The 19,101-nt window shown below is 33.2% G+C and overlaps 1 protein-coding gene across 7 annotated transcripts in view; it reads left to right on the top strand.

Annotated features, from left to right (window-relative positions):
* arhgap22b (Rho GTPase activating protein 22b) overlaps positions 1-19,101 on the top strand; it is a 50,157-nt gene that overhangs the window by 2,262 nt on the left and 28,794 nt on the right. For all 7 annotated transcript variants that reach the window (XR_013306083.1, XR_013306082.1, XR_013306081.1 and 4 more), the window contains exons 2-3: positions 2,432-2,602; positions 6,981-7,180. Coding sequence is in view for 2 of the 7 variants with exons in the window: in XM_077625494.1 (XP_077481620.1) it covers positions 2,560-2,602; positions 6,981-7,180 (243 nt within the window). In the remaining 5 variants the exon portion in view is untranslated. The remainder of the gene's footprint in view (positions 1-2,431; positions 2,603-6,980; positions 7,181-19,101) is intronic.

Here is a 19,101-nt window from a genome sequence, read left to right as displayed (position 1 = left end):
CCAAACCAAATTTTTTGTCTTCTTTAGACAAAATAAAATGCAGCAATCTAACAACAATGTCAGTAAGTAATGTCCATTGTGTTGTAACGTGTGTGTTGCAATTTGAAAATGCAGGAAAGGCCTTCCGTTGACCTCACATGGTGTCTGAAAAAGCTCCATCCCATCCATAAATAATGCTAAGTCAACAGTCACACACACCTTCAGCGGACCCCGGCACCCCCCACAACCGTGGTCGCCCAGTGGCCTGTTTTAACATGGCCACTCCCCACTGTCATGAAATTTTAAACATCCGGCAATTTCAATATTTCAAGAGGCCAATTCACTGAAGTTATTTGGCTTTTTTTTTTTGGTCTACACCGGGCGACCAATCGAAAGGGAGTGACAGCTGTTGCTTAGCCAGAATCCCCTTCAACTTTGAGAAGAAAAAATGCAATTCTTTGGGAAAAAAGGCCCTTCAAGCTTTTCCATTTGCTTTGTGTTCCACACGTTTTGTCCCAATGTTTCCACTGGAAATAAAAACAAGGGTGAATTGGGTGGTGCTAGAAACACAAACAAGTTCCAGCGCCACGCCCGGCCCGGATGGAGCGGTGACACCCGCAAACCCACAGATTGCCACCGAAAGCCCTTTATGTTGTTTTTCCTCCTATTTTCCCTCATTTATTTGGCACAGCACTTTTTACTCGTTCCCCCATCTAGCCGATTTCAATTGTATTGAATTGAATTGAATGCATTTATTGTCATTATACAAGTTCACCATAAAGTGCACAAATAACAACAACAAAGAAAAATAATAATAATAAATTTTAGATAAATATTCTACAAATGGTAAATCATAAATAATAATAATAATAATGATAACACCAATAAGAATACAATAACAATAATAATAATAATAATAGTAATAATAATGATGATGATAATAATGACGATGATGATGATGATAATAATGATGATGATAATAATAATAAATTATGAATAAAAATCTAACAAATCAGTAGCTAACATAATCAGTAGTCAGCATGAATAATAACAATAATAATTATAATAATGATGGTGATGATAATAATGATGATGATAATAATGATGATGATAATGATGATGATGATAATGATGATGATAATAATGATGATGATAATAATAATAAATTGTGAATAAAAATCTAAGAAATCAGTAGTCAGCATGAATAATAACAATAATGATAATGATGGTGATGATAACAATGATAATTATAATGATGATGATAATAATAATGATAAATTATGAAGAAAAAAAACTGGTAAAAAAATAAGGTAAATGGGTAAAAAAACTGAAGTGACTAAAGTGGTTAGCAGCTATCATAGCGTACGATTCTTCGTTTCAGCTGCTTTTTGGCTTTTGTGTGTGCATGCATGGATGTCACAGGAGGGCACATGGGCAGGCTCGCACCCCCACAATCCACCCCCCATGTGTCCCCCCCCCAAAAAACCTCTCCACGACTCCCTCTCCGCTCTATAATAAGAGCAGCTGCGGCCGCTCTGATTCAATTGGCGTACAGGACTTATGGCTATTATCCAGTCGGCGGAAGACGGCCGCCACCGTGGCACAGCTGCGCCTAAAACAACACAAGGCAACCCATTTGAAAGTCAAAAATAAACATCCCGTGAGAAAAAGTACCTGTCATTATATCTTATAGTAACCACGACCATCGTCACATTGCAAATCTACATTTTTTTTATACTTTTGACAGTGAAATGTGCTTGTATTTTTGAAGGGATCATTATGGTGGATTTCTTAGTTTGACTACATTACTTGTTTTTCTTATTGAAATTTTAGAGGACAGGAAATACACTAAGGTAGTCTTTTGATTCCATATGAGTTTGAATATTAATGCTGAATTCTGAATACAGCCCTATTGCAGTTCTTGGGCTGTGCATACTTTTGCAGCAGAGAAAAATGCTCAGTCTATAAACATTTTATATAAAATGCACATTCTCATCAGCCCAATCCGTGTAAAAAAAAAAAACTAAATTAATAGGCATTTGATATGCCACTTGACTTTGACACAAAAACAATGTTACCGTGAAAACCAAATGTGTCGCAGCTGTAGCTGCAGTAGAGGTTTTATAGCCACAAAATAGTTTTTGAGGGTTGGATTGATCCGTTGAAGGCGCTACGAGAAAATGCACCGCTACTGCTTTTAGTCATCAAAATACCTAAAGTCGGGATGGGATGTGTTCAGGTGTATCATGTAGATTCCCAAACTCTCCATCCCATGAGGCGGATGTAGCGCCATGAATAATGCAGCAGGGAGGCTTGGAGGCCACTGGGCGTGTGCGTGCGTGGAAAGGGGGGCGTATGGCGAGTAGCGGCGGCAGCGGGGTAGTTCCTCCCATCCAGTCCCTCCTTTTTTTTTCTCATGGCGTTCTCCTCCCCTTGTGTTCCCAACCCCCAGCTGGCGGCCGCACTGCAGAAGGTCAGAGCGAGGAGGCTGAGGCGGACGGGCGGCGCGGGCAGGCCGGCAGGCAGGCAAGGGCGGGGTGCTCGGTTGTACAGCAGCGATATGCCAAACGCCGACAAGCCATGACCACCATGCTGAGTCCCAAGATCAGACAGACCAGACGCGGTAAGTCACTTTTTTTACCCCATCTACTTTCAAGCATCCTCTTTTTTTTTTTACCTCCAACCACGCGCCATGGATTTCCTCACCGCTCGCCATCAGCTGGCACTGCCGTGCGCTCGTAAAATGATGCGTTAATAAGCCGCATGTGTGTGTGTGAGTGTGTGTGTGTTCGAGTCCACGTGTCCTTCCTTGTTTGCTTCCGTCCTCACTGCAATTATTCATCTGGCGGTGATTAAGACGTAATGAATAGCTGGCGGAAATACTCTGGTGGAGCTGCATAAAATTGCTCAATGTACATTTTGCATATATTAGCAGACAATAGGCGTGCGTGTGTGTGTGTGTGTGTGTGTTTTAGGAATTGACACCTTAGCTGCTTCCGGCGGGTTTTGGAAGATGATAGCTGGGGAAAATGTTTTGGTGCCCCAAAAAAAAAAATCTTCCATTGAGGTTAATAGTATTTCGTCGTGACAAATTGCTGATGAATATGCAAAAATGTCATATTTGCGTTGACCCGATCACCTGATTTTGAGCATCTGCCAATACCAACCGGATACCTCAAAAATTGATTAATTCCTTATAAAATATCAATTTTCTTTTCAGCAATACTATCCTCTGCATCTTATATGGTGGATTTGTAGATCTTAAAATCTTCAGTCTTATTCAGCCAAAACCGTTCTTCTAAAAATATCATCATAATCATAATGTGACCCAATCTGGGACATCCTTATGCTGTCATATTTTGTGGCTCGTAGCTCTTAACTTGACTTTTCAGCTAATGTTCTTCTTCTTCATGTCATTCTTCACAAAATCTTTCGTTTGTAGCTTTTCCATCAAATATCTAACATTTCCTAACACCAAAATTGCAAACGCTTTGACTTTCCTGCTACATTTTTCTTCTCGCCGGCACCCTGTCGCTATATTTAATTGCCCGCATATCAGCCGCCTCTTTTTTGATACCCGTCGGTTGCCACGGTTTTCCCATCAAAGCCAACAATCTGAGATTTCTGGATTAATAAAAGAATTGACCATTCCGTCCTTTTCACTCAACCTTTGCCGTCGATTTAAACACAAATCTGAACACACACACACACAAAAAGCACTTTTGTCATTTATTATTAGCATTAGGCTAACGATGAGTTCCGCACGAAGGCGCACCTGTAACTCTGCCCACCATAAATCACCCCCCAACGACGAAATTAATGGAATTAAATTCCGCCAGCGTACCCGAACAACCCTTGTGTGTACACGTTTGTGTGTGTTTGTATGTGTGTGTGTAATGAAGCGAATGTATATCTTGATGCTACGTGTCCGACATAGTAAAAAGACTCTAAACTGCATTTATGAGCGCTATAAAAGGAATTCAGACTGCGTAGTGTAAATTTAAAAACATTTTCTGGAGTTGATGTATCAGAAGCATGTTGTGCTTGAGTCACCCAGAAAAAAAACACAGTAGGAAAAGTCTTATTTTTGTCACCTTATGTCAACAGAGGAACGTTTTTTGGTCTATTGACTGTATTGGTATGTAAATTTGTATTTACTGGCATTTTTTTTTAACTCACGCAAATGTGTGGTCAGAACATCCGACTCGCAGTTCTTAGGTCGGCGGTTCAATCCCCGCTGATCGTCCTGTATGCTACAATTCACCCATTTAGTCAAATATTTGATTAATTGTACTAGCCAGACATCAGAATTGATATCGTGCTAATGATAAATTAGACTTTCTATGAGTATTTATCACATTTCAGACCTGATTAATGTATCATCCAATAGAAATCCTTTTTGAGAAGCACTTGGAAAAAGTAAGTAAGTAAGGCGTCTCATCCATTTATGTTGACTCAGATCAATTTTTGGATGGCTGCCGCCTGATCCTGTCTTACTTATGCTTGAGAGGACCCACGGGAACTCTGCATAAAATATCATAGAAACGCACAGTATGCATAAAAAATTGGGGGTATTAAAAAAGTGTTTTTACAAAAAAAAATCACTTTCAAGCTCAAAAAAGTAGTTTTATGGCTATATTAATGCACACGAGTTCAGAAACTAACTCCTGGAAATGATTAAGCTTAGCCTTTTGATGCCCCGCCCCCCCTAAAATATGATTTTTTAGCCCCAGTAAAGAAAAAAAAGAGTGACTCAAGTTTGAATCACGCACTTTTGATGTGTTAAACAGCGGAGATTTTTTATGTTAAAACTGGCAAGAATAATAAGAGGAAGGAAAATACTATTTATGTTAGCGATTGAGCCAGAGGATAAAATTGGCACATCTAAAAGCCAAATAAAAATAATTCATTGATCAATCCCTCATGTTTGAAAAGTAATAATTTATTGTGGCGCGGTGGTGGAGTGTTTAGTGCATTTGGGCTCGCAGTTCTGGCGTCTTGGGTTCGAATCCAGATTGGTTCTTACTGTGTGGAATTTGCATGTTCTCCGCCGTTTTTTCTAGAGCCGCCCCTGCACAGATAAATGGTTAAAAAAAACAGCTTGGTGATAAAGAAGGATGACCTTGCAGCGTGGATTTTTAGCTCCGAAACCACATATTTATTCATTGATCTGATTTAACGGCGTCCTACTGTGAGTATAATTTCGTCGTAAAAACACGGCTGCTATTCAGGTGGCCGTATTTCAAGCAGGTGGCCGTCGGACACTGACAGTTAGAAGGCATCAAACGCTTCCCACCTTGGGGACGAGGTCAACACGATGCGGACTGATTTGTAATTTGTCATCCAGCTCGAAGGACCATCACTTTATTCAATTTATTTGATATCAGTAGAGCCAGCGTGAATAAAATAACCTTCTCTTGGCGAAGCACGTGGCTTGTCGTTAAAGGACAATAAAAGAAGAATTGATTTTCTTTGCTCATTTCCCTTATTCTTCATGCGACGTCGGTTCTATCTTGGCAGGGAGACTAGACTGTCTGCGCCGTTGAATTTGATCAATTATTCAGGATCGTTAAATTGCGTAGCCCGTTAGCGCCGTGAGTTCGTTCTTGCGTATGGTAGATCAATGTACAGTGGTACCTCGACATAAAGCAATTTGAGACGAGTAAAGTTTCGGGCAAATATTTATCTTGAGATACGAGACAAATTTTGATATAAGAGCACTGGGCGGAGCGTTGCATTTTTTTCAGTTAGTCAGTGCGAATGGCGGAGCGATCGCGAATACGAGAAGACTATATACTACTTCTCGTTGCGTTGCGTTATAGTATGGTGAGGACATTTCTGTGCATCATTTTAGGAACATTTTGAAGGGAAGACAAAAGCCAACAACCCTCATTAGGTTGCATCTGATAGTCAGGGTGGAGGCGGGGCCAATAGAGCCAAAAGAAAGGTATCAAAATTTCAAACAAAATTAGAATTAAGTTTAGTGTAAGGTTAGATTACACTTATTTTTGAGTGTGTCTGTATCGTAATCCAAGTTCATTTAAATTTGTTTATGTTATGTTACGAGCGCGTTTCCGTGTAAAAAAAAAAAATCCCTCTGGTATAAAATAGCCTTTCATTCGTTTCTAGATAAGAAAGATGGAGAAAAAGCCCAATGTCACATTGAGCCAAAGATCTTTTAGCGGTTGGTCCCTTTGGTTTGAAATCGCCTCGACTGAGCTCGGGTTTCACACGTTTGTTAGAAATGATAGTCAGTCCCACGAGGTCCTATTATCGCCCTCTAAAGCTGTTTGCTTTTTTTCTTAGTTTGTAGCGAGACAATAAGTCCCTCCCGATGCAAGGTAGGTAAAGGAGGGGGTTTACAATCCTGTCACCCCAGGCTATAGAAGCACGTCTGTGTGTGTTGCGCGTGTACCCTATTAGCGACTCGATATTATCCGCATTATTTATCTGCCGCACCTCCGTATCTCATCTCGAGGTATTTTAGCCCCGGGCCGGAATCGTGTGTGTTCCCGAGTAATGGACGGCATACAAAAAAATGAAAGATCTGGCTATAGGATGAAAAAGAGAAGAAAAAAATATGGCGCCAGGCCAAAAGGGTTAATGGACTGGTCCAGCCTTTGTCAACTCAATTATTGACTTGTCTGGATTCAGGGGGGGGGGGGGCAAGCTAATGCTAATGGGTTTTTTTTTTGGTTGAAAAAAGGTGGTACTTTTGGAATTTTGGGTGATTTGATTTGATTTTAGTGCCAAGCTAATGCTAATGGGTTTTTTTGGTTGAAAAAAGGTGGTACTTTTGGAATGTTGGGTGATTTGATTTGCTAATGGGGTTTTTTGGTTGAAAAAAAGTGGTACTTTTGGAATTTTGGGTGATTTGATTTGATTTTAGTGCCAAGCTAATGCTAATGGGGTTTTTTGGTTGAAAAAAGGTGGTACTTTTGGAATTTTGGGTGATTTGATTTGATTTTAGTGCATTAAAAAATGTGTTTTGTGGTTTGCAGCCAGGTCCAAGAGCATGGTGATGGGCGAAATGACTCGGGGATCCTGCCAGCCGGCTTCGCCGAGCCTCCAGGAGGGAGCGCTGAAGGCTGGCTGGCTCAAAAAACAGCGCAGCATCATGAAAAATTGGCAACTCAGGTGGTTCGTGCTCAGGGCGGAGCAGCTCGACTTCTACAAGGATGAAGATGAAACCAAACCGCAGGTAAATACAAAAAAAGGTCATATTTATTGCATCTAGGCATGTATTTATATACATTTTATTTTTAACAGTATGTTTGTCCTTAATTTGACGATTGAAATTTTTGACGCATGTCCACTATTGTTCTGCTATGCCAAACACTACTTTAAAAAAAGTCAATATAATAAGTGTATGTAATATTTTAATACCCCCAAGCCCACCTCAGTCATGGTTGGGATTCCCTTGCTACAATGAGAATACAAAAATGAGCCATTTCCATAATTAATTATTCATAATTTTATGAGATCAAGTTAAAACCTTCTTCTTAATTTTAAGAACTTTTTTTTAATTATCCAAATGGTGTCCACCCAAATCAGTTAAAAACAGAACAATGATGGATCGGGAAATGCTAATGCTAATTAAATCGCCTTTGAAAAAGGAATAGAAAATATTTTTTGTTTTGTTTGCTCCCCGCTTCACGCTTTTCATTTTCATTCACGTTCCCTGCGTGGAGAGAATTTTGACCACTTTTAACGGACGGCTCATAAAAATCAAGCACAAGAAGAAGAGCACACGGCATAGAAAGAAAAACGCAAGGTCAAAGTTTAAAAGAGTGTTAGGGCCGCCCTGAACCGGAATCAGAAGAATAAAGTCATACTTTGAACTCGTATTTTTTTCATAAAAAACGACATAGTATAGTAAGGCTTTTTTTCCTAAAAAACGACATAGTATAGTAAGGCTTTTTCCCTAAAAAAACGACATAGTATAGTAAGGCTTTTTTTCTTAAAAAACGACATAGTATAGTAAGGCTTTTTTCCCTAAAAAAACGACATAGTATAGTAAGGCTTTTTTTCCTAAAAAACGACATAGTATAGTAAGGCTTTTTTTCTTAAAAAACGACATAGTATAGTAAGGCTTTTTTTCCCTAAAAAAACGACATAGTATAGTAAGGCTTTTTTTCCTAAAAAACGACATAGTATCGTAAGGCTTTTTTTCTTAAAAAACGACAGAGTATAGTAAGGCTTTTTTCCCTAAAAAAAACGACATCGTATAGTAAGGCTTTTTTTCCTAAAAAACGACATAGTATAGTAAGGCTTCTTCTCTTAAAAAACGACATAGTATAGTAAGGCTTTTTTTCTTAAAAAAGGACATAGTATAGTAAGGCTTTTTTTCTTAAAAAAACGACAGAGTATAGTAAGGCTTTTTTCCCTAAAAAAACGACATAGTATAGTAAGGCTTTTTTTCTTAAAAAACGACATAGTATAGTAAGGCTTTTTTTCCCTAAAAAAACGACATAGTATAGTAAGGCTTTTTTTCCTAAAAAAACGACATAGTATAGTAAGGCTTTTTTTCTTAAAAAACGACATAGTATAGTAAGGCTTTTTTTCTTAAAAAAGGACATAGTATAGTAAGGCTTTTTTCCCTAAAAAAACGACATAGTATAGTAAGGCTTTTTTTCCTAAAAAACGACATAGTATAGTAAGGCTTTTTCCCTAAAAAAACGACATAGTATAGTAAGGCTTTTTTTCTTAAAAAACGACATAGTATAGTAAGTCTTTTTTTCCCTAAAAAAACGACATAGTATAGTAAGGCTTTTTTTCTTTTAAAAATGACATAGTATAGTAAGGCTTTTTTTTCGTAAAAAACGACATAGTATTGTATGGCTTTTTTTCTTAAAAAAACGACATAGTATAGTATGGCTTTTTTCTTTAAAAACAACATAGTATAGTAAGGCTTTTTCTTAAAAACAACATCGTATAGTAAGGCTTTTTTCCTTAAAAAACGACATAGTATAGTAAGGCTTTTTTTCGTAAAAACGTCATATTATAGTAAGGCTTTTTCTTAAAAAATGACAAAGTATATCAAGGCTTTTTTTGTTAAAAAAAACAACATAGTATAGTATGGCTTTTTTTCTTTTAAAAAACGACATAGTATAGTATGGCTTTTTTCTTTAAAAATGACATAGTATAGTAAGGCTTTTTTTCCTAAGAAACGACATAGTATAGTAAGGCTTTGTTTCTTTAAAAAAGCGACAGTATAGTAAGGCTTTTTTTCTGAAAAAACGACATAGTATAGTAAGGCTTTTTTTCGTAAAAAAAAGACTAGTATGGCTTTTTTTCCTTAAAAAAACGACATAGTATAGTATGGCTTTTTTTCTTAAAAAACGACATAGTATAGTATGGCTTTTTTCCTTAAAAAACGACATAGTATAGTAAGGCTTTTTCTTAAAAAACGACATAGTATAGTAAGGCTTTTTCCTTAAAAAACGACATAGTATAGTTAGGCTTTTTTAGTATAACAAAAACACATAGTATAGTAAGGCTTTTTTCTTAAAAAACGACATAGTATAGTGAGGCTTTTTTGTAAAAAAAAAACATAGTATAGTAAGGCTTTTTTCTTAAAAAATGACATAGTATAGTAAGGCTTTTTTTCCTTTAAAAAAAAACGACATAGTATAGTAAGGCTTTTTTCCCTAAAAAAACGACATAGTATAGTAAGGCTTTTTTTCTTAAAAAACGACATAGTATAGTAAGGCTTTTTTTCTTAAAAAAGGACATAGTATAGTAAAGCTTTTTTCCCTAAAAAAACGACATAGTATAGTAAGGCTTTTTTTCCCCTAAAAAAACGACATAGTATAGTAAGGCTTTTTTTCCCTAAAAAAAACGACATAGTATAGTAAGGCTTTTTTTCCAAAAAAACGACATAGTATAGTAAGGCTTTTTCCCTAAAAAAACGACATAGTATAGTAAGGCTTTTTTTCTTAAAAAACGACATAGTATAGTAAGTCTTTTTTTCCCTAAAAAAACGACATAGTATAGTAAGGCTTTTTTTCCCTAAAAACGACATAGTATAGTAAGGCTTTTTTTCCTAAAAAACGACATAGTATAGTAAGGCTTTTGCCCTAAAAAAACGACATAGTATAGTAAGGCTTTTTTTCTTAAAAAACGACATAGTATAGTAAGGCTTTTTTTCCCTAAAAAAAACGACATAGTATAGTAAGGCTTTTTTTCTTAAAAAATGACCAAGTATAGTAAGGTTTTTTTTCTTAAAAAACGACATAGTATAGTAAGGCTTTTTTCCCTAAAAAACAACATAGTATAGCAAGACTTTTTTCCCCAAAAACGACATAGTATAGTGAGGCTTTTTTGTAAAAAAAAAACATAGTATAGTAAGGCTTTTTTCTTAAAAAATGACATAGTATAGTAAGGCTTTTTTTCCTTTAAAAAAAAACGACATAGTATAGTAAGGCTTTTTTCCCTAAAAAAACGACATAGTATAGTAAGGCTTTTTTCCCCTAAAAAAACGACATAGTATAGTAAGGCTTTTTTCCCCTAAAAAAACGACATAGTATAGTAAGGCTTTTTTTTCCCTAAAAAAAACGACATAGTATAGTAAGGCTTTTTTTCCCTAAAAAAACGACATAGTATAGTAAGGCTTTTTTTTCCCTAAAAACGACATAGTATAGTAAGGCTTTTTTTCCTAAAAAACGACATAGTATAGTAAGGCTTTTTCCCTAAAAAAACGACATAGTATAGTAAGGCTTTTTTTCTTAAAAAAACGACATAGTATAGTAAGGCTTTTTTTCCCTAAAAAAACGACATAGTATAGTAAGGCTTTTTTTCCTAAAAAACGACATAGTATAGTAAGGCTTTTTTTCCTAAAAAACGACATAGTATAGTAAGGCTTTTTCCCTAAAAAAACGACATAGTATAGTAAGGCTTTTTTTCTTAAAAAACGACATAGTATAGTAAGGCTTTTTTTCCCTAAAAAAACGACATAGTATAGTAAGGCTTTTTTTCCTAAAAAACGACATAGTATCGTAAGGCTTTTTTTCTTAAAAAACGACAGAGTATAGTAAGGCTTTTTTCCCTAAAAAAAACGACATAGTATAGTAAGGCTTTTTTTCCTAAAAAACGACATAGTATAGTAAGGCTTCTTCTCTTAAAAAACGACATAGTATAGTAAGGCTTTTTTTCTTAAAAAACGACATAGTATAGTAAGGCTTTTTTTCTTAAAAAACGACATAGTATAGTAAGGCTTTTTTTCCCTAAAAAAACGACATAGTATAGTAAGGCTTTTTTTCCTAAAAAACGACATAGTATCGTAAGGCTTTTTTTCTTAAAAAACGACAGAGTATAGTAAGGCTTTTTTCCCTAAAAAAAACGACATAGTATAGTAAGGCTTTTTTTCCTAAAAAACGACATAGTATAGTAAGGCTTCTTCTCTTAAAAAACGACATAGTATAGTAAGGCTTTTTTTCTTAAAAAAGGACATAGTATAGTAAGGCTTTTTTTCTTAAAAAAACGACAGAGTATAGTAAGGCTTTTTTCCCTAAAAAAACGACATAGTATAGTAAGGCTTTTTTTCTTAAAAAACGACATAGTATAGTAAGGCTTTTTTTCCCTAAAAAAACGACATAGTATAGTAAGGCTTTTTTTCCTAAAAAAACGACATAGTATAGTAAGGCTTTTTTTCTTAAAAAACGACATAGTATAGTAAGGCTTTTTTTCTTAAAAAAGGACATAGTATAGTAAGGCTTTTTTCCCTAAAAAAACGACATAGTATAGTAAGGCTTTTTTTCCCCTAAAAAAACGACATAGTATAGTAAGGCTTTTTTTCCCTAAAAAAAAACGACATAGTATAGTAAGGCTTTTTTTCCTAAAAAACGACATAGTATAGTAAGGCTTTTTCCCTAAAAAAACGACATAGTATAGTAAGGCTTTTTTTCTTAAAAAACGACATAGTATAGTAAGTCTTTTTTTCCCTAAAAAAACGACATAGTATAGTAAGGCTTTTTTTCCCTAAAAACGACATAGTATAGTAAGGCTTTTTTTCCTAAAAAACGACATAGTATAGTAAGGCTTTTGCCCTAAAAAAACGACATAGTATAGTAAGGCTTTTTTTCTTAAAAAACGACATAGTATAGTAAGGCTTTTTTTCCCTAAAAAAAACGACATAGTATAGTAAGGCTTTTTTTCTTAAAAAATGACCAAGTATAGTAAGGTTTTTTTTCTTAAAAAACGACATAGTATAGTAAGGCTTTTTTTCCCTAAAAAACAACATAGTATAGCAAGACTTTTTTCCCCAAAAACGACATAGTATAGTAAGGCTTTTTTTCCTAAAAAACGACATAGTATAGTAAGGCTTTTGCCCTAAAAAAACGACATAGTATAGTAAGGCTTTTTTTCTTAAAAAACGACATAGTATAGTAAGGCTTTTTTTCCCTAAAAAAAACGACATAGTATAGTAAGGCTTTTTTTCTTAAAAAATGACCAAGTATAGTAAGGTTTTTTTTCTTAAAAAACGACATAGTATAGTAAGGCTTTTTTCCCTAAAAAACAACATAGTATAGCAAGACTTTTTTCCCCAAAAACGACATAGTATAGTGAGGCTTTTTTGTAAAAAAAAAACATAGTATAGTAAGGCTTTTTTCTAAAAAAATGACATAGTATAGTAAGGCTTTTTTTCCTTTAAAAAAAAACGACATAGTATAGTAAGGCTTTTTTCCCTAAAAAAACGACATAGTATAGTAAGGCTTTTTTCCCCTAAAAAAACGACATAGTATAGTAAGGCTTTTTTCCCCTAAAAAAACGACATAGTATAGTAAGGCTTTTTTTTCCCTAAAAAAAACGACATAGTATAGTAAGGCTTTTTTTCCCTAAAAAAACGACATAGTATAGTAAGGCTTTTTTTTCCCTAAAAACGACATAGTATAGTAAGGCTTTTTTTCCTAAAAAACGACATAGTATAGTAAGGCTTTTTCCCTAAAAAAACGACATAGTATAGTAAGGCTTTTTTTCTTAAAAAAACGACATAGTATAGTAAGGCTTTTTTTCCCTAAAAAAACGACATAGTATAGTAAGGCTTTTTTTCCTAAAAAACGACATAGTATAGTAAGGCTTTTTTTCCTAAAAAACGACATAGTATAGTAAGGCTTTTTTTCCTAAAAAACGACATAGTATCGTAAGGCTTTTTTTCTTAAAAAACGACAGAGTATAGTAAGGCTTTTTTCCCTAAAAAAAACGACATAGTATAGTAAGGCTTTTTTTCCTAAAAAACGACATAGTATAGTAAGGCTTCTTCTCTTAAAAAACGACATAGTATAGTAAGGCTTTTTTTCTTAAAAAACGACATAGTATAGTAAGGCTTTTTTTCTTAAAAAACGACATAGTATAGTAAGGCTTTTTTTCCCTAAAAAAACGACATAGTATAGTAAGGCTTTTTTTCCTAAAAAACGACATAGTATCGTAAGGCTTTTTTTCTTAAAAAACGACAGAGTATAGTAAGGCTTTTTTCCCTAAAAAAAACGACATAGTATAGTAAGGCTTTTTTTCCTAAAAAACGACATAGTATAGTAAGGCTTCTTCTCTTAAAAAACGACATAGTATAGTAAGGCTTTTTTTCTTAAAAAAGGACATAGTATAGTAAGGCTTTTTTTCTTAAAAAAACGACAGAGTATAGTAAGGCTTTTTTCCCTAAAAAAACGACATAGTATAGTAAGGCTTTTTTTCTTAAAAAACGACATAGTATAGTAAGGCTTTTTTTCCCTAAAAAAACGACATAGTATAGTAAGGCTTTTTTTCCTAAAAAAACGACATAGTATAGTAAGGCTTTTTTTCTTAAAAAACGACATAGTATAGTAAGGCTTTTTTTCTTAAAAAAGGACATAGTATAGTAAGGCTTTTTTCCCTAAAAAAACGACATAGTATAGTAAGGCTTTTTTTCCCCTAAAAAAACGACATAGTATAGTAAGGCTTTTTTTCCCTAAAAAAAAACGACATAGTATAGTAAGGCTTTTTTTCCTAAAAAACGACATAGTATAGTAAGGCTTTTTCCCTAAAAAAACGACATAGTATAGTAAGGCTTTTTTTCTTAAAAAACGACATAGTATAGTAAGTCTTTTTTTCCCTAAAAAAACGACATAGTATAGTAAGGCTTTTTTTCCCTAAAAACGACATAGTATAGTAAGGCTTTTTTTCCTAAAAAACGACATAGTATAGTAAGGCTTTTGCCCTAAAAAAACGACATAGTATAGTAAGGCTTTTTTTCTTAAAAAACGACATAGTATAGTAAGGCTTTTTTTCCCTAAAAAAAACGACATAGTATAGTAAGGCTTTTTTTCTTAAAAAATGACCAAGTATAGTAAGGTTTTTTTTCTTAAAAAACGACATAGTATAGTAAGGCTTTTTTTCCCTAAAAAACAACATAGTATAGCAAGACTTTTTTCCCCAAAAACGACATAGTATAGTGAGGCTTTTTTGTAAAAAAAAAACATAGTATAGTAAGGCTTTTTTCTTAAAAAATGACATAGTATAGTAAGGCTTTTTTTCCTTTAAAAAAAAACGACATAGTATAGTAAGGCTTTTTTCCCTAAAAAAACGACATAGTATAGTAAGGCTTTTTTCCCCTAAAAAAACGACATAGTATAGTAAGGCTTTTTTCCCCTAAAAAAACGACATAGTATAGTAAGGCTTTTTTTCTTAAAAAAGGACATAGTATAGTAAGGCTTTTTTTCTTAAAAAAACGACAGAGTATAGTAAGGCTTTTTTCCCTAAAAAAACGACATAGTATAGTAAGGCTTTTTTTCTTAAAAAACGACATAGTATAGTAAGGCTTTTTTTCCCTAAAAAACGACATAGTATAGTAAGGCTTTTTTTCCTAAAAAAACGACATAGTATAGTAAGGCTTTTTTTCTTAAAAATGACAGTATAGTAAGGCTTTTTTTCTTAAAAAAGGACATAGTATAGTAAGGCTTTTTTCCCTAAAAAAACGACATAGTATAGTAAGGCTTTTTTTCCCCTAAAAAAACGACATAGTATAGTAAGGCTTTTTTTCCCTAAAAAAAACGACATAGTATAGTAAGGCTTTTTTTCCTAAAAAACGACATAGTATAGTAAGGCTTTTTCCCTAAAAAAACGACATAGTATAGTAAGGCTTTTTTTCTTAAAAAACGACATAGTATAGTAAGTCTTTTTTTCCCTAAAAAAACGACATAGTATAGTAAGGCTTTTTTTCCCTAAAAACGACATAGTATAGTAAGGCTTTTTTTCCTAAAAAACGACATAGTATAGTAAGGCTTTTGCCCTAAAAAAACGACATAGTATAGTAAGGCTTTTTTTCTTAAAAAACGACATAGTATAGTAAGGCTTTTTTTCCCTAAAAAAAACGACATAGTATAGTAAGGCTTTTTTTCTTAAAAAATGACCAAGTATAGTAAGGGTTTTTTTCTTAAAAAACGACATAGTATAGTAAGGCTTTTTTTCCCTAAAAAACAACATAGTATAGCAAGACTTTTTTCCCCAAAAACGACATAGTATAGTGAGGCTTTTTTGTAAAAAAAAAACATAGTATAGTAAGGCTTTTTTCTTAAAAAATGACATAGTATAGTAAGGCTTTTTTTCCTTTAAAAAAAAACGACATAGTATAGTAAGGCTTTTTTCCCTAAAAAAACGACATAGTATAGTAAGGCTTTTTTCCCCTAAAAAAACGACATAGTATAGTAAGGCTTTTTTCCCCTAAAAAAACGACATAGTATAGTAAGGCTTTTTTTTCCCTAAAAAAAACGACATAGTATAGTAAGGCTTTTTTTCCCTAAAAAAACGACATAGTATAGTAAGGCTTTTTTTTCCCTAAAAACGACATAGTATAGTAAGGCTTTTTTTCCTAAAAAACGACATAGTATAGTAAGGCTTTTTCCCTAAAAAAACGACATAGTATAGTAAGGCTTTTTTTCTTAAAAAAACGACATAGTATAGTAAGGCTTTTTTTCCCTAAAAAAACGACATAGTATAGTAAGGCTTTTTTTCCTAAAAAACGACATAGTATAGTAAGGCTTTTTTTCCTAAAAAACGACATAGTATAGTAAGGCTTTTTCCCTAAAAAAACGACATAGTATAGTAAGGCTTTTTTTCTTAAAAAACGACATAGTATAGTAAGGCTTTTTTCCCTAAAAAAACGACATAGTATAGTAAGCCTTTTTTTCCTAAAAAACGACATAGTATAGTAAGGCTTTTTTTCTTAAAAAACGACATAGTATAGTAAGGCTTTTTTTCTTAAAAAACGACATAGTATAGTAAGGCTTTTTTCCCTAAAAAAACGACATAGTATAGTAAGGCTTTTTTTCCTAAAAAACGACATAGTATCGTAAGGCTTTTTTTCTTAAAAAACGACAGAGTATAGTAAGGCTTTTTTCCCTAAAAAAAACGACATAGTATAGTAAGGCTTTTTTTCCTAAAAAACGACATAGTATAGTAAGGCTTCTTCTCTTAAAAAACGACATAGTATAGTAAGGCTTTTTTTCTTAAAAAAGGACATAGTATAGTAAGGCTTTTTTTCTTAAAAAAACGACAGAGTATAGTAAGGCTTTTTTCCCTAAAAAAACGACATAGTATAGTAAGGCTTTTTTTCTTAAAAAACGACATAGTATAGTAAGGCTTTTTTTCCCTAAAAAAACGACATAGTATAGTAAGGCTTTTTTTCCTAAAAAAACGACATAGTATAGTAAGGCTTTTTTTCTTAAAAAACGACATAGTATAGTAAGGCTTTTTTTCTTAAAAAAGGACATAGTATAGTAAGGCTTTTTTCCCTAAAAAAACGACATAGTATAGTAAGGCTTTTTTTCCTAAAAAAACGACATAGTATAGTAAGGCTTTTTTTCTTAAAAAACGACATAGTATAGTAAGGCTTTTTTTCTTAAAAAAGGACATAGTATAGTAAGGCTTTTTCCCTAAAAAAACGACATAGGCATAAGGCTTTTTCTTAAAAAACGACATAGTATAGTAAGTCTTTTTTTCCCTAAAAAAACGACATAGTATAGTAAGGCTTTTTTTCCCTAAAAAAACGACATAGTATAGTAAGGCTTTTTTTCCTAAAAAACGACATAGTATAGTAAGGCTTTTTTTCCTAAAAAACGACATAGTATAGTAAGGCTTTTTCCCTAAAAAAACGACATAGTATAGTAAGGCTTTTTTTCTTAAAAAACGACATAGTATAGTAAGGCTTTTTTTCCCTAAAAAAACGACATAGTATAGTAAGGCTTTTTTTCCTAAAAAACGACATAGTATCGTAAGGCTTTTTTTCTTAAAAAACGACAGAGTATAGTAAGGCTTTTTTCCCTAAAAAAAACGACATAGTATAGTAAGGCTTTTTTTCCTAAAAAACGACATAGTATAGTAAGGCTTCTTCTCTTAAAAAACGACATAGTATAGTAAGGCTTTTTTTCTTAAAAAACGACATAGTATAGTAAGGCTTTTTTTCTTAAAAAACGACATAGTATAGTAAGGCTTTTTTTCCCTAAAAAAACGACATAGTATAGTAAGGCTTTTTTTCCTAAAAAACGACATAGTATCGTAAGGCTTTTTTTCTTAAAAAACGACAGAGTATAGTAAGGCTTTTTTCCCTAAAAAAAACGACATAGTATAGTAAGGCTTTTTTTCCTAAAAAACGACATAGTATAGTAAGGCTTCTTCTCTTAAAAAACGACATAGTATAGTAAGGCTTTTTTTCTTAAAAAAGGACATAGTATAGTAAGGCTTTTTTTCTTAAAAAAACGACAGAGTATAGTAAGGCTTTTTTCCCTAAAAAAACGACATAGTATAGTAAGGCTTTTTTTCTTAAAAAACGACATAGTATAGTAAGGCTTTTTTTCCCTAAAAAAACGACATAGTATAGTAAGGCTTTTTTTCCTAAAAAAACGACATAGTATAGTAAGGCTTTTTTTCTTAAAAAACGACATAGTATAGTAAGGCTTTTTTTCTTAAAAAAGGACATAGTATAGTAAGGCTTTTTTCCCTAAAAAAACGACATAGTATAGTAAGGCTTTTTTTCCCCTAAAAAAACGACATAGTATAGTAAGGCTTTTTTTCCCTAAAAAAAAACGACATAGTATAGTAAGGCTTTTTTTCCTAAAAAACGACATAGTATAGTAAGGCTTTTTCCCTAAAAAAACGACATAGTATAGTAAGGCTTTTTTTCTTAAAAAACGACATAGTATAGTAAGTCTTTTTTTCCCTAAAAAAACGACATAGTATAGTAAGGCTTTTTTTCCCTAAAAACGACATAGTATAGTAAGGCTTTTTTTCCTAAAAAACGACATAGTATAGTAAGGCTTTTGCCCTAAAAAAACGACATAGTATAGTAAGGCTTTTTTTCTTAAAAAACGACATAGTATAGTAAGGCTTTTTTTCCCTAAAAAAAACGACATAGTATAGTAAGGCTTTTTTTCTTAAAAAATGACCAAGTATAGTAAGGTTTTTTTTCTTAAAAAACGACATAGTATAGTAAGGCTTTTTTTCCCTAAAAAACAACATAGTATAGCAAGACTTTTTTCCCCAAAAACGACATAGTATAGTAAGGCTTTTTTTCCTAAAAAACGACATAGTATAGTAAGGCTTTTGCCCTAAAAAAACGACATAGTATAGTAAGGCTTTTTTTCTTAAAAAACGACATAGTATAGTAAGGCTTTTTTTCCCTAAAAAAAACGACATAGTATAGTAAGGCTTTTTTTCTTAAAAAATGACCAAGTATAGTAAGGTTTTTTTTCTTAAAAAACGACATAGTATAGTAAGGCTTTTTTCCCTAAAAAACAACATAGTATAGCAAGACTTTTTTCCCCAAAAACGACATAGTATAGTGAGGCTTTTTTGTAAAAAAAAAACATAGTATAGTAAGGCTTTTTTCTAAAAAAATGACATAGTATAGTAAGGCTTTTTTTCCTTTAAAAAAAAACGACATAGTATAGTAAGGCTTTTTTCCCTAAAAAAACGACATAGTATAGTAAGGCTTTTTTCCCCTAAAAAAACGACATAGTATAGTAAGGCTTTTTTCCCCTAAAAAAACGACATAGTATAGTAAGGCTTTTTTTTCCCTAAAAAAAACGACATAGTATAGTAAGGCTTTTTTTCCCTAAAAAAACGACATAGTATAGTAAGGCTTTTTTTTCCCTA

This window comes from Stigmatopora argus, chromosome 18, assembly GCF_051989625.1.
Source record: "Stigmatopora argus isolate UIUO_Sarg chromosome 18, RoL_Sarg_1.0, whole genome shotgun sequence".
NCBI lineage: Eukaryota > Metazoa > Chordata > Actinopteri > Syngnathiformes > Syngnathidae > Stigmatopora > Stigmatopora argus.
This window is presented reverse-complemented; position numbering and strand designations above follow the sequence as displayed.